This window comes from Lepidochelys kempii, chromosome 8, assembly GCF_965140265.1.
Source record: "Lepidochelys kempii isolate rLepKem1 chromosome 8, rLepKem1.hap2, whole genome shotgun sequence".
Lineage (NCBI taxonomy): Eukaryota > Metazoa > Chordata > Testudines > Cheloniidae > Lepidochelys > Lepidochelys kempii.
The window spans coordinates 86,352,728-86,380,661 of NC_133263.1; the positions used below are offsets into that span (position 1 = coordinate 86,352,728).

Here is a 27,934-nt window from a genome sequence, read left to right on the forward strand (position 1 = left end):
AGGGTACAGCAAATGGTATGATGAAGATGCCAACCAAGATATAGTATCTTACACTCTTTAAACCTATTCAGACAATGTTCCAGTCATTTCCAACCAAAACAAACTTCTCACAAACTGCATTGTCCAAATGCAAAGTAGAGAAAAACAGGGCTTTCCTTGTGTATGTTTCTTTGTATCCCTCCCTAATCTGTGAACAGTATAAACTGTACATAGTATTATAAAAGGCAGATGCGTTGTGCAAAACCATCCCTATCAAGTGAATGAAAATGCCAGAGAGAGAAAGTTCTGTATCTACAACCTTAAACTCTAATTTAAAAATACTGTTCATAGATCTTAAGCTCCTGTTTTATTTGGCTTCCTGGGAATTGTCTGTGCAGATTTCAGTTCCATTCTTTGAACTACATAGTCTCCCTCTGGTGGCTAATTTGACATCTACAAACTCCCTTAACTGTAAATCAGCTGTGTTGCTTCTTGAAGAAAATTGTCTATCTAACGTTGTGAATTCCAATGATGCTTAGGCTTTTTTTTCCCCTCCATTCTGGCTCCCTCTGTGATATGGGTGTGATTCCACTGTGATATGAAATGCTTCAGACATTTATAGAGAGACATTTATTCAGGAGGATCCCCAGACACGTAGACCCCAATTCTAGGCCTCTTTTCCACTGCAGAGAGGGTTGTTCCTGGGTCTTCACGGTTCCAGTTGCTCAGGCACAATGGTGACTGTGCAGTATAATTACTTACATTGGTAGAGAGGTCAGTATCTCTTGCTGCATATAGAGGGTAGAAGATCTCTGTATCTGGGAAGTATTGAGCTCATATATATATAAGCTCGCTACCCCAAGCAACTCCCAATAGGCTTTTGAGCCATCCTGTTACCATAGGGGTCTCTGCAGCCATGAAGCAGCATTAAACACTGTAAACTGCATACACAGTAGGGGAGAGTGACGGGAATGCTAAATATATGGATATATTTGCCTTGGTAGGGATAAGAATTACTGGGCAGTGGGGGGCTGTTTGCTCTCTGCCCTCCATACCCAAGTGCCTCTGAGGTGTGCAGCTCTGTGCCACAGAATTACCAGGGCCAGGTTTTGGCCTGTAATTATTATTAAGCATGGACAAATTAGTTTCGATTAAAAAAAAAAAGTACCTAGTGAACTTTCACTTAGAGCTGGAAGTAAATCTTCTTTATGGTTCAGACAAGTTCAATTAGCTATGTTTTGTTATCTTTTCTGGTGTTCATCTCAACTCACTGTTTCCAGATAGAACAGTAGTGAAAATCTGAAAACATCAATAGTCTGTGTTTATAATATTTCTATTACTGCCAGAAGCAGGAAGTACTGGAATCCTTGCAAGATTTTTGGCCCAATTATCAGACCCTTGAGGATTGGATCACTCAGATAAGGCTCTGAACTTTTGGATGCTTATCCAAAATTAACCTCTGAACCTTCTGATGTTCCACCTTCACTTACCATTTGATTTAAATCCATTCTATCCTTGGGGAGTGTCAAAAATATTCCATGAAAACTGTTTTTAATAGAAAATTGGGTTTTTATGTAAAACATTTTGCAAAAAGTGTCTGCTTTCCATAGAAAATTTTGATTTTTTTATTTAAAAAAATGAACACCCAGAAATCAAAATAGTTTTGTTTAAAAATAAAAAAGTGATTCTGAAATGATGCTGTAGTGCCCCATGGGAGTTGTAGTTTGGGTCCTTCAAGCCCTTCTTCCCCTTGATGATCTACACACTCTGGCTGAACTACATCTCCTATGATGCACCAAAGCATCTCAACAAGAGGGGAGGTTTTGGTGAATTACATCTCCCATGATGCATCTCGGGAGCCTAACCCACCAAAGACAATGGGGGCATGAGGCACAGCAACAGAATTGCGAAACCAATTTTGGGGGAGGTTTAGATGACCCAAAAAATGGATTTCAGTTTTTCATTGACAAATCAAAATTTTCATTGAAAAGTCAGTAATTGTATTTGTTTTATAAACATTTTCTGCACAGCTCTGTCTTACACATTCTAAGGACATATTCAGTTAAAGAAGCAATTTATAACATATAACATTATTTTAATTAAAGCCAGGTATAAAGAGGAAATGTTCTGTGTTTTTAACTCTGTAGCTCTTGTGTAAAATGACTAACACCTTTACAGCTAGATTCCCACTTTCTCTTTTTCCACCCTCCCGTCCCTGTCCACATACACAGCTTGTGGGATTCCACGCTTAGCATGTCTGCATGTCAAGCTGGGGGTGCCATTCCCAGTTCGAGGAGCCAGGCAGTTTCTCGTGGCGCTAGCAAGTTTTAAAAAAATAAAAAAGTAGATGCAGCAGCACAAGCAGTGAGACCTGTCCTGAGATGGGGGGGTTCCACGACCACCACTCCCAAGAGAAGGAGGCGGGTGGTGGTGGTCGGGGACTCTCTCCTCCGGGGGACTGAGTGATCTATCTGCCACCCTGACCGGGAAAACCAAGAAGTCTGCTGCTTGCCAGGGGCTAAGATTCGCGGTGTGACAGAGAGACTGCCGAGACTCATCAAGCTCTCGGATTGCTACCCCTTCCTGCTTCTCCACGTGGGCACCAATGATACTGCCAAGAATGACCTTGAGCGGATCACTGCAGACTACGTGGCTCTGGGAAGAAGGATAAAGGAGTTTGAGGCGCAAGTGGTGTTCTCGTCCATCCTCCCCGCGGAAGGAAAAGGCCGGGGTAGTGACTGTCGAATCGTGGAAGTCAACGAATGGCTACGCAGGTGGTGTCGGAGAGAAGGCTTTGGATTCTTTGACCATGGGATGGTGTTCCATGAAGGAGGAGTGCTGGGCAGAGACGGGCTCCACCTTACGAAGAGAGGGAAGAGCATCTTTGCAAGCAGGCTGGCTAACCTAGTGAGGAGAGCTTTAAACTAGGTTCACCGGGGGAAGGAGACCAAGCCCTGAGGTAAGTGGGAAAGCGGGATATCGGGAGGGAGCACAGGCAGGAATGTCTGTGAGGGGAGGGCCCCTGCCTCATACTGAGAATGAGGGGTGATCAGGAGGTTATCTCAAGTGCTTATGTACGAATGCACAAAGCCTTGGAAACAAGCAGGGTGAACTGGAGGTCCTGGTGATGTCAAGGAATTATGACGTGATTGGAATAACAGAGACTTGGTGGGATAACTCACATGACTGGAGTACTGTCATGGATGGTTATAAACTGTTCAGGAAGGACAGGCAGGGCAGAAAAGGTGGGGGAGTAGCACTGTATATAAGGGAGCAGTATGACTGCTCAGAGCTCCGGTACGAAACTGCAGAAAAACCTGAGTGTCTCTGGATTAAGTTTAGAAGTGTGAGCAACAAGAGTGATGTAGTGGTGGGAGTCTGCTATAGACCACTGGACCAGGGAGATGAGGTGGATGAGGCTTTCTTCCGGCAGCTCACAGAAGCTACTAGATCAGACGCCCTGGTTCTCATGAGTGACTTTAATTTTCCTGATATCTGCTGGGAGAGCAATACAGCGGTGCATAGACAATCCAGGAAGTTTTTGGAAAGCGTAGGGGACAATTTTCTGGTGCAAGTGCTAGAGGAGCCAAGTAGGGAGGAGCTTTTCTTGACCTGCTGCTCACAAACCAGGAAGAATTAGTGGGGGAAGCAAAAGTGGATGGGAATCTGGGAGGCAGTGACCATGAGTTGGTTGAATTCAGGATCCTGACACAGGAAGAAAGGTAAGCAGCAGGATACGGACCCTGGATTTCAGGAAAGCAGACTTCGACTCCCTCAGGGAACAGATGGGCAGGATCCCCTGGGGGACTAACATGAAGGGGAAAGGAGTCCAGGAGAGCTGGCTGTATTTCAAGGAATCCCTGTTGAGGTTACAGGGACAAACCATCCCGATGTGTTGAAAGAATAGTAAATATGGCGGGCGACCAACTTGGCTTAACGGTGAAATCCTAGTGGATCTTAAACATAAAAAAGAAGCTTACAAGAAGTGGAAGGTTGGACATATGACCAGGGAAGAGTATAAAAATATTGCTCGGGCATGTAGGAATGAAATCAGGAGGGCCAAATCGCACCTGGAGCTGCAGCGAGCGAGTGATGTCAAGAGTAACAAGAAGGGTTTCTTCAGGTATGTTGGCAACAAGAAGAAAGCCAAGGAAAGTGTGGGCCCCTTAATGAATGAGGGAGGCAACCTAGTGACAGAGGATGTGGAAAAAGCTAATGTACTCAATGCTTTTTTTGCCTCTGTCTTCACGAACAAGGTCAGCTCCCAGACTGCTGCGCTGGTCATCACAACATTTGGAATAGATGGCCAGCCCTCTGTGGAGAAAGAGGTGGTTAGGGACCATTTAGAAAAGCTGGACATGCACAAGTCCATGGGGCCGGACGAGTTGCATCCGAGAGTGCTAAAGGAATTGGCGGCTGTGATTGAAGAGCCATTGGCCATTAACTTTGAAAACTCGTGGCGAACGGGGGAAGTCCCAGATGACTGGAAAAAGGCTAATGTAGTGCCCATCTTTAAAAAAGGGAAGAAGGAGGATCCTGGGAACTACAGGCCAGTCAGCCTCACCTCAGTCCCCGGAAAAATCATGGAGCAGGTCCTCAAAGAATCAATCCTGAAGCACTTACATGAGAGGAAAGTGATCAGGAACAGTCAGCATGGATTCACCAAGGGAAGGTCATGCCAGACTAATCTAATCGCCTTCTATGATGAGATTACTGGTTCTGTGGACACGGTCTGACACGGTCTCCCACAGTATTCTTGTCAGCAAGTTAAAGAAGTGTGGGCAGGATGAATGCACTATAAGGTGGGTAGAAAGTTGGCTAGATTGTCGGGCTCAACGGGTAGTGATCAATGGCTCCATGTCTAGTTGGTAGCCGGTGTCAAGTGGAGTGCCCCAGGGGTCGGTCCTGGGGCCGGTTTTGTTCAATATCTTCATAAATGATCTGGAGGATGGTGTGGATTGCACTCTCAGCAAATTTGCGGATGATACTAAACTGGGAGGAGTGGTAGATACGCTGGAGGGGAGGGATAGGATACAGAAAGACCTAGCCAAATTGGAGGATTGGGCCAAAAGAAATCTGATGAGGTTCAATAAGGATAAGTGCAGGGTCCTGCACTTAGGATGGAAGAACCCATTGCACAGCTACAGACTAGGGACCGAATGGCTAGACAGCAGTTCTGCGGAAAAGGACCTAGGGGTGACAGAAGACGAGAAGCTGGATATGAGTCAGCAGTGTGCCCTTGTTGCCAAGAAGGCCAATGGCATTTTGGGATGTATAAGTAGGGGCATAGCGAGCAGATCGAGGGACCTGATCATCCCCTTCTATTCGACATTGGTGAGGCCTCATATGGAGTACTGTGTCCAGTTTTGGGCCCCACACTACAAGAAGGATGTGTATAAATTGGAGAGAGTCCAGTAAAGGGCAACAAAAATGATTAGGGGTCTGGAACACATGACTTATGAGGAGATGCTGAGGGAACTGAGATTGTTTAGTCTGCAGAAGAGAAGAATGAGGGGGGATTTGATAGCTGATTTCAACTACCTGAGAGGTGGTTCCAGAGAGGATGGTTCTAGACTATTCTCAGTGGTAGATGAGGACAGGACAAGGAGTAATGGTCTCAAGTTGCAGTGGGGGAGGTTTAGGTTGGATATTAGGAAAAACCTTTTCACTAGGAGGGTGGTGAAACACTGGAATGCATTACCTAGGGAGGTGGTAGAATCTCCTTCCTTAGAAGTTTTTAAGGTCAGGCTTGACAAAGCCCTGGCTAGGATGATTTACTTGTGGATTGGTCCTGCTTTGAGCAGGGGGTTGGACTAGATGACCTCCTGAGGTCCCTTCCAACCCTGATATTCTATGATTCTATGATTCTATGTGTCTGGGGCAAGGGTGGGCAAACTACAGCCCAGGGGATGCATCTGTCTCTCCAGACGTTTTAATCTGGTCCTCGAGCTCCTGCCGGGCAGCGGGATCCAGGGCTTGCCCCACTCTGGCTCTCCAGCTGGGGAGCAGGGTCAGGGGCTTTGCCCTATTTGGCATGGCTCCTGGAAGCAGCAGCATGTCCCCCCTGCTCCCTCAGCTCCCACTGGCCGGGAACTGCAGCTCCACCTAGGAGCCGGAGGGGGGACATGCCGCTGCTTCCCGGAGCTGCTTGAGGTAAGTGCCGCCAGGAGCCTGCACCTCTGACCCCTCCTGCACCCCATTCCCCTTCCCCAGCCCTGATCTCCCTCTTACCCTCCGAACCCCTATGAATAAAAAAAAAATCCCAATTAAGAAATTCAAGCAGAGCTATTTTGTATAATTAGTAATAAATCTATGTTTTAATTGTGGGGAAGGTGACTGTAGCAATGAGTTCAAGAAACACCTAGATTTATTCCTGGAGAAAGAATAGCATAGAAGGTGAGGAATAGGGAAGATGTGGTTAGAGATTTTTAAGGAAATTGGACAGGATGATATCCAATACTTGCAAGTCATTCTCTGATAACTGTTGGAAGAAATATTGAAATATCCCCATGCAGTTATGTCAGTTAACACTGGAAATGATGTTTTAAATCTTCTGTAAAACATTTTTGATTACAGCCTTCCATCAAAAAAAAAAGGAATTACTTTTTCCATTGCACTCTCAGAGTCACATTTTAAGACAGAGATAATCTCCTGACTGTACTATGGTTTAGTCAAAATGTTCTCAAGAGACATAAGATAAATAAGGATTAATATTTCATTTATATAATTATTGTACTACTTGATTCAATTAATTTTGTTATATGTTTGTTCTTTGTTCATAAAACATAACTGGTGCTTCTTGGAGATTGTTTTAAAATTAATTGCATTAAGTGAAATCTTATGGTGACTAGCATGATGTTTAAAGATAAGCAGAAGCTAAAGAAGAAAAAAAGATGGGGCCCATAATACATTCATTATCAATCAGTACCCATTAATTATAATAAATAATTTGGCCTTAATTAACATGACAGATTATGTTATTGGGGTTTATGGTGCCTAATTCAATTTTGGTTTTTGTTTTATCATTCATGAATGATCAATAAATGCTTCAAATAATTTGGATGTAGGGGGCTACAGACTTAAACCTGCAAATGCTCTTAGAATCATAGAATATCAGGGTTGGAAGGGACCTCAGGAGGTCATCTAGTCCAACCCCCTACTCAAAGCAGGACCAATCCCCAACTAAATCATCCCAGCCATGGCTTTGTCAAGCCTGACCTTAAAAATATCTAAGAAAGGAGATTCCACCACCTCCCTAGGTAATGCATTCCAGTGTTTCACCACCCTCCTAGTGAAAAAGTTTTTCCTAATATCCAACCTAAACCTCCCCCACTGCAACTTGAGACCATTACTCCTTGTTCTGTCATCAGCTACCACTGAGAACAGTCTAGATCCATCCTCTTTGGAACCCCCTTTCAGGTAGTTGAAATCAGCTATCAAATCCCCCCTCATTCTTCTCTTCCTCAGACTAAACAATCCCAGTTCCCTCAGCCTCTTCTCATAAGTCATGTGTTCCAGTCCCCTAATCATTTTTGTTGCCCTCCGCTGGACTCTTTCCAATTTTTCCACATCCTTCTTGTAGTGTGGGGCCCAAAACTGGAACAGTACTCCAGATGAGGCCTCACCAATGTTGAATAGAGGGCAACAATCACGTCCCTCGATCTGCTGGCAATGCCCCTACGTATACATCCCAAAATGCCATTGGCCTTCTTGGCAACAAGGGCACACTGTTGACTCATATCCAGCTTCTCCTTCACTGTAACCCCTAGGTCCTTTTCTGCCCGAGGACCGAACCTTGGGGCACTCCACTTGATACCGGCTGCCAACTACACATGGAGCCATTGATCACTGCCCGTTGAGCCCAACAATCTAGCCAACTTGCTATCCACCTTATTGTCCATTCATCCAGCCCATACTTCTTTAACTTGCTGGCAAGAATACTGTGGGAGACCGTGTCAAAAGCTTTGCTAAAGTCAAGGAACAACACGTCCACCGCTTTCCCCTCATCCACAGAGCCAGTTATCTCGTCATAGAAGGCAATTAGATTAGTCAGGCATGACTTGCCTTTGGTGAATCCATGCTGACTGTTCCTGATCACTTTCCTCTCATGCAAGTGCTTCAGAATTGATTCCTTGAGGACTTGCTCCCTGATTTTTCCAGGGACTGAAGTGAGGCTGACTGGCCTGTAGTTCCCAGATCCTCCTTCTTCCCTTTTTTAAAGATGGGCACTACATTAGCCTTTTTCCAGTCATCCGGGACTTCCCCCGATCACCATGAGTTTTCAAAGATAATGGCCAATGGCTCTGCAATCACATCTGCCAACTCCTTTAGCACTCTCGGATGCAGTGTATCCAGCCCCATGGACCTGTGCTCTTCCAGCTTTTCTAAATAGTCCTGAACCACTTCTTTCTCCATAGAGGGCTGGTGACCTCCTCCCCATGCTGTGCTGCCCAGTGCAGTAGTCTGGGAGCTGACCTTGTTCGTGAAGACAGAGGCAAAAAAAGCATTGAGTACATTAGCTTTTTCCACATCCTCTGTCACTAGGTTGCCTCCCTCATTCAGTAAGGGGCCCACACTTTCCTTGACTTTCTTCTTGTTGCTAACATACCTGAAGAAACCCTTCTTGTTACTCTTAACATCTCTTGCTAGCTGCAACTCTAGGTGTGATTTGGCCTTCCTGATTTCACTCCTGCATCCCCAAGCAATATTTTTATACTCTTCCCTGGTCATTTGTCCAGTCTTCCACTTCTTGTAAGCTTCTTTTTTGTGTTCAAGATCAGCAAGGATTTCACTGTTCAGCCAAGCTGGTCGCCTGCCATATTTACTATTCTTTCTACACATAGGAATGGTTTGTCTTATGACTGTGCTTACTACCACAAGTAGTGCATAAACCCTGCATCTTGTATTAAGTGATTCAAGTATCAGACCCTGTGACAGAGACCCATAGAAAAGTCAGTAGTTTCAATTCACAAGATTTTCTGCACTGATCTGCAGCTTTGGGCCTGATCTTACTTCCAGTGGAGTCAATCAGGAGTAACACAACTGATAGATTCACACTATGTAAAATTGGTATAAGTTGAATTGGAATCAGGTTCTGAGTTTTGGGATCAAGCTAACCCCAAAATGAAACTCAATAGAAAGCTCTGGATTATTCTGCATGAAAACAAGAACTCAGACCAGAGTCCTTTGAATATATTCTCAGGATCACACAAAATTGTGCCCAAATTTTCCTGAAATGGTTGCAAATCTTAGGAAACCTGTCGGCTTCTTAGGCCAAGTTTCAAGTTTGTAACAAGATTCTAAACCTGACCATTTTTTGTCGTGTTGTATCCTATTTGCTTTGCTACTCTCTTGTAAGGAAAGAGACATTTTAGTAGTGCACTCTCATCAGTGTCTGTCCTTTTATTTTGGCAGTAGAACAGCCTTAGGCACCTCAGTGTAGGGGATCTATAACCCCACCTGACCTCAAACAAGGTATGTACCAAGGGAGCTCTCATTATCGTGAGTGGAAATCAAGGAAGTTGGTCCTATTCAGAAGGTTATCATGTAACATTCATTCACTTTCATTCTGGGACACTTTCCCCCTTCATCTAAGCTTTTCCTGCCCCCTCAGAGATCAAGATGCACATGTTCTGAGAATATTTCACTCACCCTTACAGCTGAGGGCAAATTACCTCTTTGAGGTTGCAATAATGGTGTGAGAGTTGTGCAGTCTGTAGACTTCCCACAGGCACTGAAGGTACCAGTTCAATGATGTTCCTATCAATCTGAGAAGTGAGTTTCAAGACCAAATTTAATTCTTGTGTGGCAGTAGGTGGGATACAAGCTAAGTTGTCTGTCTGACCCTCATCATTATTTAAATAATGTTAATGGGCTTTAAACCAAAAGAAAAAGGGAAACCCCTTTACAATCTTTGGTAGTTAATTTCATTAGCATAGAATTATCACACACTGTGAAATGCATAAAATATTAAAAGTTAAAGTATTTTTGCTCACTGAAAAAGTGGGGTAGTGAACAGAGATGAGTGTATGCAGCAATTGTGGTTTAAGGGATAAATGGCAAGGAAGAACTAGCACAATACTGCCAAAAATGTATTTTTGAACATTTGAGTAATTAATAAATTCACAAATCAGGAGAAATTTACAAACAGAAAAAATATGAATTCATAGGACAATGTATCTGCAGCAAATAAAATTGACTGGTTGTAGTACACACTAAATCAGGGGTTCTCAAACTGGTGGTCAGGACCCCTCCGGGGGTCATAAGCTTATTACATGAAGGGTTGCCTGCTGTCAGCCTCCACCCCAAACCCTACTTCGTCTCCAGCATTTATAATAGTGTTAAATATAAAAAAGTGTTTTTAATTTATAAGGGGGAGTCACGCTCAGAGGCTTGCTGTGTGAAAGGGGGTCACCAGTGCAAAAATTTGAGAACCACTGCACTAAATACTGTAGGCACTTTCTCCATTGCTTTTTTTGCCACCTTTTTGTTGCTGGTTTGGGACAATGCAGCAAATTGCTATGTTCTTACTAATGTTCAGTCTATCCTACATGAAATCTTTGGGCCAAATTCTGCCCTGGCTTACATTTAGTTCAATCATATTGCCTCAGTGGATTTGCACGGATTGTGAGTCAACACAGAATATGGCCCTTTTTTTTTTTTTACTTTTGGAGAAGATTGCTTCAGGGAAAATAATCTTTCTTTCTACACATATTTTATCACTCCTAAAAGTCCACTTTCTAAAGGTATACGCAGAACAGGAACCTGATTTGGAATGTCATTTTTCTTTGAGTTATGTCTCTGTGTTCCAGAAAAGTTCTTGTTTTCAAGGAGAGCCACTGAACCTAAACTGGGAAAGTATGATTTTTGGTTATACATCAGGAAAAGTCCTGTATATGACCTTGCTTGCTCAACCTTGAAAATTGATCCCCTTGTTGTAGTGAGTAAATTATAGTCAATGTACAATATTATATTTGTTAATCAACTTTAAAGTTGTTTTTTGGCAGATTCCTCCTATCTATTTGTGATGTTCACTTTGGATGGTAAAGGGAATTGGCAAGCAATAACAACTTGGTCTTTGGCACATCGTTCAAAAAGAGTGAGAAACTATCACCAGACCAAATAAAACAGCTGGACGCAATCTAATGTTTATAATATCCCTTTTAAGAACTCATTTATCTCACCTTTTCTCAGCACGAAAGCCTTGATTTTGAAAGAGGTATGTTTAAATGAGGAGCAATGAGGAAACTTTGCAAATTTCAGAACACGTCACAGCATCTGGCTTCTTTGCAGGCTTTTGACAGCTTCAGAACTGCCCGTTAGGGTGCTGAGGCATCTGTGACAGTAAATGGCTAACCTATCCTTTTGAACATCATTTTCATGTGATTTAAATTTTGAATCTGAGGAAAAATCCACTTTTATCTTTAGTTGGTACCCTTAAAATTGCTACTTTCATTATTCAACATTTGTGAGCAAAAGTGGCTTATTTTCTTACAATCTAAATAAACCCTTTATTTTTGTGGGGAGGGGGAAGCTGTTTTGCTAGTGGTGTGTGTGTGTGTATATATATACCCATGTATCTGGGCAGAATTAGAGAGAAAGAAAAATCTAAATATTCACCTGGACCCAAAGGCTACCTTCATAAATACTCATATACACCTCACATCAAACTGCTGTAGAGTGGTATTAGAGAAAAAAAATACCAAGTTCCAAAGAGCAGTGTAAGGATTTTGGAGTGTGCCTGCAAAGTGTGGTTTTTATCCTTGCCCCTCCCGAGTCCACGATGCACAGTATCATCTTTTGGATTTCAGGGAAGGTCTTCAAGATTATTGTTTGTATCCCCCAAATCTCTCCAGACCTCCAAACTCTTCCTTTAGGAACCCAAAGCTTTCCACTGAGGTCTGCTCATACTGGTTTGAACAAGGAAGAAAAATCTGAAACATCTCTCCATAGAAGAGCTTTCAATCTCTGTCTTGGTGTCCCAAACATATAGAACCAGGGGAGTACAATAAAACAAAAGGAGCATAAATAAGTAACATTTACTTGTCTAAATGTTATGCCTTTTCTTACCTGTTCCCTTCTCCAATTTCCTTATTCCCTTCTCCTTCCTTCCTTCTTCTGGTGTTCTCTATCCATCTTCCTAACATTTTCTTCCTTTTTTCTCAGTTCTGTGTATTTTTAATCTAATTTTCTCTTCTTCTTTCTTTGACAAGCCACATCTCCTTTCTCACTCATATTCTCTTTCATCCTCACCTGATCCAACGTCCATCACATTGCTCTCTCCTGGATTATATTTTCTCTCCTCCCTTACCGAGCCTTCATGTATTCTCTTTGCTTCCGACATATATTCCCTCTCTGATTACAGTTCAGGAGAAAATTCCTATTTAAGGTAGCAATTAAGAGCCCATTTTAAGCCCCCATAAAATCAATTAGACTTAAGCACATAGTTGTGATTAAACACCTACTTATGTTTTCTCTTGCATATGGGTGGTCTTAAGCATGTGCTTAAGTGCTTTTCTGAATTAAGAAAAGGAGTACTTGTGGCACCTTAGAGACTAACCAATTTATTTGAGCATAAGCTTTCGGAATGAAGGTTTCTGTCTCTCGTTCCCATCTGTATTCCACTGTCTCAGCAAGATTCCCTTCCCTGTCAATCAGTGTCTAATATTTAGAATTTATATAGCATTGTACAAACATCAATTAATGATCAGTCAAAATGCTGCTGTGTGAGGTAGGGAAGAAAGAACTGTTTCCCTCATTTTTAGATGGCAACAAAGCCTTAGGCATCAGAAGGAGTCTGTATGTGAAGGATTAGAACACAGGAGCAATTTGCTTCCAAATTCATGCTTGGTGTGGTGCACAATGCACCATTGAGTTGCTCCCCCCATGACAACCAGTTGCTACCTTGGTTTCTCAGCTGGTTGGCAGATGGGAGGGAGCTTGTGTCAGCTGTAACACAATCTGTGGCAGCTCAGGAGGCTCTGACTCCCTCACTGCTGCACACTGGTCTGTCCAAAAATCAGCTTCTCAGACCACAAACAGCGGCCTTTGGGGCTGTAGATAATATGTGAGTTTTATGAATTATCATGGTAATACATTATCAAGTTAAATTTTTAAGGCTTTCTAAGCAACAAAAAGGGCTAGATTTTTCATTTATTTATTTATTTTTAGAATGAAATTTAGCATTAGCTTTTACACTCATTGCATCTCATTATCAGGGATTCAGCTATGAGAAGTATGTACTTAAGTCAGTATTTTTCATTCTGTTTTAAAACTGTTTTAGAAATAGTATTTTATAGCCACTTGATCAAGTGCCATGTGCAGATTTCAACATAAATTTGTGGCCTCACATCATAGTTTGGCCCAACAATCTAATAATCCCTTCTTGATTTTGTGCTAACAAATCAACAATCTGTTTTTATTACTTGTTAGTTAACATTTAACAGTATCCTGTTAAATAGATTGTCTGGCTATACTGAAAGAAGGACAGGAGACATTTGACATGGGTTTAATCAGTTTGCAACTTTATTATTAGATGTCTGGCACTACCCAGCAGATAAAAGTGTACAGTGGAGGTAACCCCACGTTTATTCCATAATTACCTGGGGGGCTTCCACCACTCCCCCTCTTTTTCCATCCAGGTCCCTCCAGCAAATCCACTGCCGGGACTTTACCATACCCGGGGGTCTTCCACCAGTTCCCCCTCTTTTTCCATCCACTCCCTCCAGCAAATCCATTGCCAGGATCTTACCATCTATTTCCCCCACCCCCCTAGGAGGGTTAAGGTGGGCTATAAGAATGTGGGGGTTGGCTGCCTGCCGTACCAATCATAAGAGTCCCCAACCGCCTCCCCCCACCCCGCCCCCCACAATGTAAAAGGGAGGCTTGAGGTGCAGGGCTATCCCTTTTAAACCCTGCATTCCCAAGGGATGAGTCACCAACCACAGTGACCCTTTTGCAACAGTTTTCACCCCCCTCCTGCCCCAGCCGTAAAGTACCGTTTCCTTCATTCGACCAGCCAGCCAAATACCCTCAAGATGTGGTGCGGTCATTTCTCTTAGCTCAGTGTGCAACAATGAGCAATTTACTTTGATGAAAAACTATATTAGAGAAATATTACAAATGTTTTTCTAATATGTAATGCCATATATTAACAATGGTAATTCAATGCAATGGCTTAATTATCTTCATGGAGAGCTATATATTTTTATGGAATACATACAGAAAAGACGTTCAGTTAACACTGAACTTTGGCTTCTACTAGTTCTGATTCTGCACATGGTAAAACTGACTGCAAATTAGATTCTGCAATATATATTGTTCATAATATTTTTCAACTGATTAATTTCATATAGTTAGCAGTAACCTACCCTGTGGCATTCAGCTTGCAATTTTGTAGCAATCTCAAGCACTGTGTTCAAATCCCTAGTGTTGTGTGTAAAGATGATATGAAACTCTTTCAATGTATATTTTCATTCTGTAGTTCTGCTTTGTACTCATTTAAAAGAATTAGTCTTTAATTTGTAGAGAAAGACTTTCAAAATGAAGTTTAGAAAGACAGCAGTTTGTCACATTCATTGGGAGTATTATCTACATCTTAACGTGCAGGGAGTTACTTGCAGAGCTCCAATTAAATCGCTTAGTGTACCCTATTGCATGTTATTTTTTTTGTAATTGCTTCTTTAATAAACAATAATTGTACAAAACTACAGTCATGTACTATAAACTAATTACACTAGTTTGAATCATTAACATACCACTGATCCACTTCCATTTATTTTGATGTAGCTGAAATATGCTTCATATTTGCTTGTTGTCTAGGAATGGCAATCTAATAGGAGCTCTGCTTACATAAATGGAAAATACTGTACAACATAAAACTTAGAAATGATAAATAAGATGAGCATAAAAAGAAATAGTACAGTTAAATATTTAACTTAATTGTCAGTCTTGTGAAATGGCATGAAAAATAGTTAAGGGAAAAATTTTTTTCAAATATTTTACCAAATGAGGAGAAACTCATTTTGGAAGAAAAAGAAGAGTAATTTTTATACTAGATAGCATGTACCTCTATCCCGATCACTACTGGATGGAATTTGAATTGCTAAAATTTCTTAATAATCTGATAGTTAAGGGAGTTAAATGATAGGGAACTGTGATTTTTGGAGCAGAATGAACTGAGTTCTAGGCCTGTTGTCATCAGAAGTGGTCATGGGGTTTAGTTCAGAAATTACTGAAGTCCTCAGTAGCCACACATCAGCAACAATTCAAAAATGCAGACTTAGAGAGGGAGGAGATGATAATGAAGTTCCCTATGTGTAAACCTTTTCACTGCAAGCTATAAGGAAGATTCCCCTGTATTTGGAGCCAAAGTAAACTTGGTTTCTGAATTTCTAAATGACTTGCAGCTTTTTAAGCTATGTCTAATAAGTTGTAGTTATATGAAATATTGACTCTTAGTGTGAAAACAAATAACTAACAAACTTACAAAGCTCTCTTTATTTTCATTCTGATTATTAATCTTTTTCTTTGGTAATTCACAGGTGTTATTTGGAAGATGGAGCTTCAAAAGGTGCCTGGCTGAACCGCTCAAGTATTATTTTTGCAGGAGGTGATAAGTGGTCAGTAGATCCTCGAGTTTCAATTGCAACAGCAAATAAAAGGGAGTACAGCCTTCAGATACAGGATGTAGATGTGACAGATGACGGTCCATACACTTGTTCTGTGCAGACCCAACACACTCCGAGAACAATGCAGGTGCACTTAACTGTACAAGGTACGTGTTTTAACCAATTGCACAGCATTATTAGGAATGTATTGAAAAAATCAGCATTTAAAGTAAAGCAGTCCTTTTTTAAATTATATTTTAAAAAATATGTTCTCTTCTTAATGCACAGTAACCTTGTGATCAGAATGCATCCTCTAGAATGTCAGTCTAATTTTATTATATTTTTGTTCCATAACCTCTCCCATGGATTTTGGCACCATAATGATTACACTAAGTTCATAAAATCAACACAGAATTTTTTTCTATAAGATATATGCTATAGTTATAACAGGAGTTAATTCAGGGAAATCCTATCGCCTGTATTATACAGGTGATCAGACTGGATGATCATAGTGGTCCCTTCTGGCCTTATAATCTATGAACTTTTCAGCACAGCTCAGGCAAAATCCTCAGCTCTATTGTCTTGTATAGGTAGATAGTGAACTACCTACTTCTCTATTCAGTTCCCTTTTAAATTCAAGCCATGATCATGAAAGTGTATGTGACCTAGATGATGGGCATCTGAGCATGTTTTAGCCAGCCCCTCGTGACCTCATGACATATTGCATAGACCTCATATGTCAGGAGGAAAAAATTCTGTGACCTTTTCAACCATGTAAGAGACTTGTGGTAAGTTTTTTTTACATTTATTAATTACTGTGCACAGCTTTTTGTACAAGATATAAGAATTTTAATGCTAACTAAACAATCCTGCTTTTTTCTCAGTACCTGTGCATTTAGAAAGTAAGGTGGATCAAGAAGCTATTGTGTTAGATAGAGACTTATGCAGTATAGGCTGGAGTTGTTCAAACACATTCTTATGGACAGAATATCACCATATTGATGCCAAAATTACCTTGATTTCATTCCTACATAAGTGGCACTTACGTAAAGCCATTGTCCTGCAAAAGTGAGCTCTGTAGTTATTCTTTTGTGGCCTTTAAATCAGGTATTAGTCTCCTCAAAATGTGGTTATTCTTGATTACTTGCAAGGATTCATTTATTTTCGGTTACTATTTTATCTTTTCTGTTATTAGAGAGGATATGCCTGCAGTATTTGCAGTGTCAAGTAGTTTATGTTTTAAAAATATGATAAACACCTTTATGTTATATTTTTAAGTTAATAATTGCCTCATCAACAAGCCAAACAGGTAACACGCAGACACAGAAAGTTTGTACTTCAGTAGCTGATGTGAGATTACTGCAGTTTTGCAATTACTTTGTTTTCCAGAGCTCAGAAATGAATATAGTAGTTAAGGTAAAAAGCTTAATCATATGGTGCTGTTTGTAAATGTAATTATTCATTTGAAATTGATTGGCATTTAAACAGTTTTTCAGTTATATGAATATAAGTTCAAGAGGGACAAACATCAATAAGTCAAACAGGGTCAATTCAAGCAGTAAGTAAATGTCAGAGAAACAATTGTCCTTAAGGAGAGATGATTATCTGCATGCTAAAACAAGCTGTCTCACACATTTTTATTCTTCAAATTTTAGTAGGTCCCGTCAATGCATGCTTAGATACATATTTTAAAAATATTGTTTGAATGATAAATTTTCAAGACAAGATAAAGTAAATTATTGAAAGAGTACACAACTCTCCAGATTAAGGATTGAGGGCATCCAAAAGCCTTTTTTTAAGGGTTTGGCTTTCTTTGAATAAGCAGCCCAATAATCAACTATTTTTAAACACTCCTATAGCCTAATTAAAAAGTTCTAGGAGACAGGTGGTTTAGAAATGAGCAATGAGATGTTGAACCTTTCATCTGTTGATCAACCATTCAAATCTAGCCTTGGATTAGCAGTGATATATTAGCGTGAAATAACTCTAGCTTTCTTTCATATGGCAACTGTAAAAGCAACCTTAAAGGTCAATGTCCAAATTTGTCATTCGCTCTATAGCTTCTGGCGGAATGAATCAAGAATGAATCCTACAGAAGGATTTTAGAGGGCTGCAGTTCACTAGTTGGTCTATGGTTTGGATGTCTTCTCCACATTCACATCCCAGGCTATGCTTCATTTTCCATTTTCGTAGTAGATAATTGCAACGCCCATATGAGGTTCTGATATGGTTCACTGTGATCCATATCTTACATCGCATGGTGAAGCCAGGTGGTTGGTCTGTAGGACCATAGTCAGATCTTGATTCTTGATCCTGTTATTTTTACACAACCTCCACCACTTGTCTTTTGGTTAGAATCCCAAGATTTTAAGAGTTTTGGCCATTAACCAGAAAGAGCTCCTAAACTTAAGGCACCATGTTGGGTTGGAGGGGAGTTTGGAGATCCTCATAGATGGGCAAATCTATGTTTGTATTCCTGCTGCTTCTCTTCAAAGTGATGGTGATAAGATATGCATAAATAAGGAAGGAAACTAGACTTGGTGTTGACTTCTGCACTCCTGAAACAATTTGATTAACAGTGTTCAATTGCACATCGACAAGTTTTGTTTGTGTTACCTACCCATATTGTTGCATAATATTCAGCTGCTGAGAAAATGAGAGCTGAAGAGGCTATCCATAAGATGAGAATGTCTGTTTCCCAACTGGTCACAGCTCATTTGTGGATTATATTGTTCCTAGTCTTTATCATGGCAGTGGTCTTCATCAGATGTTGGCCGTATGGGATGGTGCAATCCAGAACCATTCCAAGATATTTCAGGAAATCCTTGTGCCTGAGTTTTATGTTGCAGAAGATGGCTTTCAGATGCTGCTTTGCATGTTGGTTGCTCAGGTGGAATGTGAACACAGCTGTTATAACTTTAGTGATGTCAGTACAGTGCTTTGTGGCTAGCTCCGCACTACACAAACAAAACATAACCATAACATTGGCATTTTTAATGGGAGTCTTACAAGAGAGGCAAGGATTAAATGGCCATGGAGGTGGCCTCTTCGTTTATTAGCACATGGATAGAGAACCTCAGTCTCCAGGAATATCAACTCAGTTCATTTCACAAATCCCATAACAGTTAAATTCCTTTAATAAGGAAAAAGGTTACCTCTGTGCTAGAAAGCTAAATATCCAGAGTTTGCTGCTGTTCTGGAGTTAGAAACAACAATGGGAGTGGAGGGTGATAGTTGAGGGGGTAGGGTAAGAAGAAGAAAGAAATTGTATACCACAAGTCAAATGCTGCTTTGTTACATTAGTGCACTACCCATTGACTTGAATGGGGAATATCAAATGAGAACAGAATTTGGCCCAGTATTACTCTTTTTCAGGTTTAATTAAACAGTTATTTCTGACAATAAGAAAGTTAAATAACCATTAGCTATAGCTACACAGTCATTTAACCTCATGTATGCTACTAGTTTGGTTTTCTGCTTCTTTAAGAACCTGTACATAGATTCCCAGCCCTGCTCTGCACCCATTGCACTGCCCAGGCAGCACAGAGAGAAGAATCTATTATGCTTGATATTCCCTTTGAGGGATCAAGTCCCGACTCCCCAGTAAATGTAGAATTGGCATACCAGCCTCCTGTGTCACCTTGCCTCCATCTCCAGTATAGAGCTATGTTGGGGCAGGGAGAGTGCATGGCAGGAGATCACTTCAGCCATCTCAAGTTGGTGGACAGTCTCTTGGAGACTACTGCCAGCTGGCATGGGCTAGAGGAACTCCCAGGCTGTATTAACCTATGCTAGGGTGGAATGAGGCAGAGAATCCTAACTCTAATCAGCTCTCTGATATACTACCCCATCTGCCGCAGCATAGAATGTAACCCCAAATGTCTGAGAGCACAGGAATTATGTATGATTTTAAAAAAAAAGAAGCCTGAGTGAAAATTATTTCTACCATTTGTGTATTGTTCTCTCTGAGGATGCAAAAGCAAAGGAAGAAGGTATGTATCTAGTATGAGATATATCTGGTAAAATTTCAGACAATGTCAGTACAACATTAAAAAAAAACTTGACAAATGTATTTACTATGTTGACAGTTGAAAATAGAACAAATAAAAACATCAACGAAATAGTGTGTGTGTGTGTGTGTGTGTGTGTGTACACAAATAGAAATACCAAAAACTTTGTATATTTGAAGTGATCGTGTCTATTGTCTCCAGCAGAGGTAATACGTGTATATCTGTGAATTTGCTGTAGATCTTCTAGGTGGCTCCAAGTATTCTGTTTTGTCATCATTTTAAAATACATAATCATGTGCTAAGTTCAGGGAGGGTTTATTGCCTTTGCATTTTAACACTGATGCCAAATATAGTTGGGGGGAAATATTCTCATTTCCCTTAGGCTAGCAAGGTGCATTCTGCAATACAAGAAGGCACAAGTGTTATATGCAATCTCTTCAAATAGTATGGGAATAAGAAGAAGCCACATAGTCTTTATCACAAACTGGGCATGAAAATGAATATTGCTCTTGAAATTCATAGGTAAAAAGATTTTTATTTAAAATTTCTACGGTATCAAATCAAGACTTTTGGTAGACTAGTTTTGGGGGTTTTGATTTAACGTTTTGATTTCACAATGAGCCTGTATGAGGAAAGGAGGCAGAGGACAATAACAAAGTTGTGTGGCCCTACGTAACACCCTTCCCCAGTGCTTCTGAGGTGGTAGGTAAAACAGCAAGCAGCTCATTGAAATTCATTTGCTTTACATCTCTGCTCCCACAGAAGCCCCTAATGAGACTGAGAACAGGAAGTAATTACTAATGTTGCTACATGCCTAGACAGCAGACCCTGGCTTTCCTCTATTGTTCTCTTGGCATTCATTTAAACTACAAGTGTATATGTGACCTGGCTCCACGATGCTCTCAGTGGATGTCCAACAAAATTTAAAAGAATTCCAGTATTTCATTACAGCACCTCAATTGTGGTGTATGCCATTGTAATGCAAAGCCATGCAAACAAGAATTAAATGACCAGCTTAAAGTAACTAAACTAGACTGAAAGAAACATTTGTCAAATATAGAAATGAACCATTGTTGAAAGGACACACCAACAGTGAAGGCAAAAAACAAGGCTTTTTCTTTTTTAAATATAATAATCCACAATGTTTTCTTTAATCTGCATTCTCACAGAAAATAATAGCTAAGAGGCCTGGCCTAATCCTGCAATTGGAGGCTTTTCCTGTATCACCACTGCAGGACTAGGATGTGATTTCTGTTAGTCTGTGAAAGCGTAGCAGAGCGCTGACTCACCACCGCGGCGCCTCCTGCTGGCTATCCTGGGAATTAACTCTCTCAGCCTTTGTGTGCCAGTGTCTAAAGGCCAGTGTCTCGCCCTCTGTTACCTGCCCCTCTGTGGTCCCTTTATCGCCACCATGTGTAGGCCCCACACCCTTCCCGGACCACAGTCCCCTTATCTTGGGGTGCTGCCCCTCACCCAGGGAACCCCAGTCCCCTGAGCCCACCTCGCTTTAGTGACCCACTGCTGGTCTTCATCTAGCCCCTTTACTCAGGGGCAAACTGCAGTCTGGAATGGGCAATCATCATTGGTTAGGGGTTGGACCTGCTGCCTTTCCCTGCAGCCCCAGTACCTCCCTAGGCCTTCCTGTCAGGCCTCAGCCTGGGAGGTTGCCAGGCCTGAGCTCCCCAGCTTAGCCTGCCCCTACCCCAGCACTGCTCTGTTGAAGGTACCCTGTGCTCCCAGGCAGCCAGGTCCTTCCCGCTTCAAGGCTGGAGTGAGACAGCCTGCCTCCTAGCTCATAGCCCTCTTTATACCAGCCCTACCGGGTCCAGATTGCCTGCTACTTGCCTTTGCCTGATTGGCTCCTCGTGGTAGCCCTTTCCCACAGCTGGTTTTAACCCCTTTTTCTCCAAAGCGAGGTGCTCACCCCACTACAAGAGGTAATATGTATTATATTGTTCCAAAGTAAAGAATCCCCTGCTTTGATTATTTTTATAATAGTTAATGCCCTCAAACAAGGAATTGAAAAGCAAAGTTGAAAACTAATTGCATATAAAACATATAAATGAAAGCTTTAAATTAATTAAGCTAATGATCTGAAATAATGAATCAATAGTGAAAAATATGCCTAATTATTAAGCAAAGGCATTTATATCTTCAAAAATGCAAAGTGTAACCTAAGGCTTCAATTTATTAGCGGTTGGTGTAATCATCATTAACATTTTCAGTTGAATCTTTAATGAGTAATAAAGCTATTAATATAAAACAGAATTTAAAATGGCAATCTTTAATACTCCAGATAGCATACTCAAATCCTTTACAAACACTGTATATGAAATCTTTGTCACACTAATTACTTTTAACCAGTGCATCTTTGAACCCAACAATGTCATGTTATAGCTTTGAAAGAACCAAGTATATATATTACATAAAGAACTTTATTTTATTAGTAGGGACAAAAACCTTTGAATCCTCTGAATTTGTAGCTAAGATCGTTTTTTTTATAATATTTGTTGTATGCAGTTGTAATGAAAATACTCCCGTAACTGCAGTCATCTGAGTAACTAAAACTTTTATAAAAAGAAAAGGAGGACTTGTGGCACCTTAGAGACTAACCAATTTATTAGAGCATAAGCTTTCGTGAGCTACAGCTCACTTCCTCAGATGCATATCGTGGAAACTGCAGCAGGCTTTATATATACACAGAGAATATGAAACAATACCTATTCCCACCCCACTGTCCTGCTGGTAATAGCTTATCTAAAGTGATTTCCAGCACAAATCCAGGTTTTCTCACCCTCCACCCCCCCACACAAATTCACTCTCCTGCTGGTGATAGCCCATCCAAAGTGACAACTCTTTACACAATGTGCATGACAATCAAGCTGGGCTATTTCCTGCATAAATCCAGGTTCTCACAGCCCCCCCACCCCCATACACACACAAACTCACTCTCCTGCTGGTAATAGCTCATCCAAACTGACCACTCTTCAAGTTAAAATCCAAGTTAAACCAGAACATCTGGGGGGGGCGGGTAGGAAAAAACAAGAGGAAACAGGCTACCTTGCATAATGACTTAGCCACTCCAAGTCTCTATTTAAGCCTAAATTAATAGTATCCAATTTGCAAATGAATTCCAATTCAGCAGTTTCTCGCTGGAGTCTGGATTTGAAGTTTTTTTGTTTTAAGATAGCGACCTTCATGTCTGTGATCGCGTGACCAGAGAGATTGAAGTGTTCTCCGACTGGTTTATGAATGTTATAATTCTTGACATCTGATTTGTGTCCATTTATTCTTTTACGTAGAGACTGTCCAGTTTGACCAATGTACATGGCAGAGGGGCATTGCTGGCACATGATGGCATATATCACATTGGTGGATGTGCAGGTGAACGAGCCTCTGATAGTGTGGCTATCACTATAGTGTGACTATCACTATAGGCTATAGTGTGGCTATCACTATCAGAGGCTCGTTCACCTGCACATCCACCAATGTGATATATGCCATCATGTGCCAGCAATGCCCCTCTGCCATGTACATTGGTCAAACTGGACAGTCTCTACGTAAAAGAATAAATGGACACAAATCAGATGTCAAGAATTATAACATTCATAAACCAGTCGGAGAACACTTCAATCTCTCTGGTCACGCGATCACAGACATGAAGGTCGCTATCTTAAAACAAAAAAACTTCAAATCCAGACTCCAGCGAGAAACTGCTGAATTGGAATTCATTTGCAAATTGGATACTATTAATTTAGGCTTAAATAGAGACTTGGAGTGGCTAAGTCATTATGCAAGGTAGCCTGTTTCCTCTTGTTTTTTCCTACCCCCCCCCCCCCCCCCGATGTTCTGGTTTAACTTGGATTTTAACTTGAAGAGTGGTCAGTTTGGATGAGCTATTACCAGCAGGAGAGTGAGTTTGTGTGTGTATGGGGGTGGGGGGGATGTGAGAACCTAGATTTATGCAGGAAATAGCCCAGCTTGATTGTCATGCACATTGTGTAAAGAGTTGTCACTTTGGATGGGCTATCACCAGCAGGAGAGTGAATTTGTGTGGGGGGGTGGAGGGTGAGAAAACCTGGATTTGTGCTGGAAATCACTTTAGATAAGCTATTACCAGCAGGACAGTGGGGTGGGAATAGGTATTGTTTCATATTCTCTGTGTATATATAAAGCCTGCTGCAGTTTCCACGATATGCATCTGAGGAAGTGAGCTGTAGCTCACGAAAGCTTATGCTCTAATAAATTGGTTAGTCTCTAAGGTGCCACAAGTCCTCCTTTTCTTTTTGCGAATACAGACTAACACGGCTGTCACTCTAAAACTTTTATGGGATTTTTGTATGGGGAATCATGCCATATTATTTGCATACAATTGAATTAGCAATGGTAACTAGAGGGTTAACTTCTACATTGAAATACAGTAGAGGACAAAGGATCTCTTCAGCCCAATGCATCAATTCTTCTTCATGCGATTGCACACATCCATTCCACTTCACGTGCCTGTGCGCCCAGTGCACAGTTCTTGGAGGTTTTCCCCGCAGCAGTGCTAGTCGAGGCAGCACGTGCTCACTCCATGGCCTCATGATGGTATACAGGGCTGAGCCGCCCCGACCTCCTTCAGTTCCTTCTTACCACCTGTGATGGCTGTCATGTTGTCTAGTCTTGCCTTCACACGGTTTTCAAAATGTATCTATTTTGTACATAGTTGATACTCATTTAGCCATAGTTTTGGTGTTAGGTAGTTTTTAATATTGTTTCCTTCTAGAGTGGTGTTACATATTCCAGTTCCTTTTGTTGGGTTCTGGTACTGGGGCCAGAGCATGCCTCAGTTACCGGGCTTTACCCTCCCTCTTTCCTGCAAAAAACCAATGGCAGTAAGTGGCCTGCACTTCAGTTGCTTGAGTGTCTCAGGGAGTTGTACAACAGGGACTTGTAGGGACTTGAAATCAGTGACCAAAAATGACAGCGTGGCCAGACTTACATTTCTACTGATGGAGGCAGCTTTGTGTTCACACTTGGAGTCTTCCGACTCAGAACAGCTGCTTTGTTTATGTGCACTCCTGCTATGTTGGCTGACTCCTGGCAGCAGTCGTCTTCCCAAGTACCAGGGAAGAAACACCACAAGTTGCCTTCATAGGACTCAGCATCTAGTAGAGGGAAACCCTAATACTGAAGTCCAGCAACCATGCAGACAAAGGTAGTAGAGTGTTTATCTTGTATGTAAATATATAGTAAAAGCTGGTTTATCCAGCATGTTGGGGGAATGGAGGGTGCCAGTAAGTGAAACATCCCAGTTAACTAAGAGGGAGGGAGTTTGGGTACAGGAGAGGGCTTGGGGTAAGGGGTTGGGGTGCAGGAGGGGGCTCGGGGTGCTGTATCCGGGGGGGGAGGGGGTGCTCACCTCTGGCAGCTCTCTGCAAGCTGCAACCTGTACTGGCAGCTCCTAGGTGGAGATGCAGAAGGCAGCTCTGCATACTGCCCCGAGCTCTGGCTCCGCAGCTCCCATTGGCCTGGAAATGTGCTGGTCAGAAAAACAAATACACATTCCTTTGTCTAGTGTTGACTGGGCTTATGCATTGCTTACCAAACACATTTTAAGACCACAATTCTAGCACCCCATACATACATCACTAAAGAATATTAATGATCAATGAGTCATTAGTTCTCCAATTATATATTACATACACTTTTTGGGTATATATCATGACAACCATGTATTAGGCATAGTGAGTATATCAGGCCTGAAAAGAGTTGCAGACGCAGAGTTAATGAACCCTCAGTGGGCCTCCGTATCACAATACCTCAGCCACAAAGAGGCATCACTTTGGGGATCAGCAGCAACAATACCGCTGCATCTACAGATATTGCTAAGCAAAATTGTCCAGATTTGGTGTGCTGGGCATGTGCACATCTGGGTGAATTACAGATCTGCACCCACATCTCAAAGAGCAACAGTTACAATATAGATAAGTAACCATCTTTTATCACAGTCACATGACAAGTAGGTCAAATGGCTAAATCAGTTGCATAATAAAAGAGAAGTCTCCAGTGAGCCAAAAGAGGGGATAGTGAGTGGATAGCTTGAAAGAAGTCTGTCTATAGAAAGGACAGAATTAATACAGGCCAGCTAAGAGAACCTGATTGAGGTCTGCAGCCAGCCTGAGTTATCAAAGGAGTCCCTAGAAGGACAGTGTGAGACTCCTGGCTTAAGGAGGGAACAAGGGTTAGACCGGACTAATTGCTAAAGACTAATGAATATACTGTAAGAGACTTAATAAATGAAACCCCTTGCAGGGGGTATCTCAGTTTAAAGTATTCTGGCCTGGGAGTGACTTCCCACAAAAGCCAAACAGGGAGTAGAGTGGTGGTGGGCAACCGTCAGGGTAATCCACTGGTGGGCCGCCAGACCAATTGTTTACATTTGCACAGCCGCCTGCATCTCCCAGTGGCTGCGGTTCGCCATTCCCAGCCAATGGGAGCAGCAGGATGAAGCGTGGGCCTAGCTGGCGCTTCCTGCAGCTCCCATTGGCCGGGAACAGTGAACCTAGGCCACTGGGAGCTGGCTGGCTGCAGGCCACAGGTTGCCCACCACTGGAGTAGAGGGCAATGCACCTGCAGGGACATGCCATGTGTCATAAATATAAAGGGAAGGGTAAACCCCTTGGAAATCCCTCCTGGCCAGGGGAAAGCTCCTCTCACCTGTAAAGGGTTAAGAAGCTAAAGGTAACCTCGCTGGCACCTGACCAAAATGACCAATGAGGAGACAAGATACTTTCAAAAGCTGGGAGGAGGGAGAGAAACAAAGGGTCTGTGTGTCTGTCTATATTCTGTCTTCGCCGGGGATAGACCAGGAATGGAGTCTTAGAACTTTTAGTAAGTAATCTAGCTAGGTACTTGTTAGATTATGATTTCTTTAAATGGCTGAGAAAAGAACTGTGCTGAATAGAATACCTATTTCTGTCTGTGTATCTTTTTTGTAACTTAAGGTTTTGCCTAGAGGGGTTCTCTATGTTTTGAATCTAAGTACCCTGTAAGGTATCTACCATCCTGATTTTACAGGGGGGATTTCTTTATTTCTATTTACTTCTATTTTTATTAAAAGTCTTCTTGTAAGAAAACTGAATGCTTTTTCATTGTTCTCAGATCCAAGGGTTTGGGTCTGTGGTCACCAATGCAAATTGGTGAGGCTTTTTATCCAACATTTCCCAGGAAAGGGGGGGTGCAAGTGTTGGGAGGATTGTTCATTGTTCTTAAGATCCAAGGGTCTGGGTCTGTAGTCACCTAGGCAAATTGGTGAGGCTTTTTACCAAACCTTGTCCAGGAAGTGGGGTGCAAGGTTTTGGGAAGTATTTTGGGGGGAAAGACGTTTCCAAACAGCTCTTCCCCAGTAACCAGTATTAGTTTGGTGGTGGTAGCGGCCAATCCAAGGACAAAGGGTGGAATATTTTGTACCTTGGGGAAGTTTTGACCTAAGCTGGTAAAGATAAGCTTAGGAGGTTTTTCATGCAGGTCCCCACATCTGTACCCTAGAGTTCAGAGTGGGGGAGGAACCTTGACACCATGCAACAAGGGAGTATCTTGAGGGGTGTTTTTCTGCCACAGAAATTTTTTATTCTACTCTCAGTCTCCATTTGATGGCTTGACTGTGGCAAGACCACATTAGACCTGTTTGGCCTGCAGCTTCCCAATCCTGCTTTTTCCTCAGACATCAACTTGTGTGGCAGAAGGCAAGTGCCAAATGAGTAGGGATCTACCTTATTCATGGGCTTCCTGAAGGGTCTATTTTCTTCTTGTTTTCCCCACGGTTATGAAGATCATAGGACCAGTGGAACTTCAGAGAACTCTGTTTGTACATCTAGAAATCACAGTGAACAATGGAAGAATGCACAAAGAATGGCTTTAATAATGAATTAATTGGTTAAAAAAATAAAAGGCCTATTCAAATAATCCACGTAATTTTATTAAACTATTTGTATGTTACTGTAAATCTATTAAACATGCATAGTAGATTTTTAAAGAGAGTTTCCTATGAAAAGATAGTTTTGTTAAACCATGCCCTTACTCTCATAGCTGCTGACTTTTACAAGAACAGAACATGCTTACCAGCAATGTGCTACTCACTGGTTTAAACTTGCTGTCTCAATTATATTTCTTTATTTAAAAGGCGTATAGAGCATCTACATGGTCATTTTGAAGGAGAAAAGCCCTGTTGCTCTTCCATCTCATTTCCACAATTGTCAGCTTTCCATATCAGTAGCTTGCATCTGTGGCCAGGACAATTCCTTTTTGAATGTTGGGAGCTTGTGTTGGTTTTCTTATTCAGCATTGGTGACCTGT

General features: G+C 41.7%; 1 protein-coding gene across 4 annotated transcripts in view; it reads left to right on the top strand.

The window, feature by feature from the left end:
• Nucleotides 1–27,934, top strand: part of NEGR1 (neuronal growth regulator 1) — a 605,115-nt gene that overhangs the window by 262,669 nt on the left and 314,512 nt on the right. For all 4 annotated transcript variants that reach the window (XM_073357346.1, XM_073357343.1, XM_073357344.1 and 1 more), the window contains exon 2: nucleotides 15,522–15,754. In XM_073357346.1, the coding sequence (XP_073213447.1) occupies nucleotides 15,522–15,754 (233 nt within the window). The remainder of the gene's footprint in view (nucleotides 1–15,521; nucleotides 15,755–27,934) is intronic.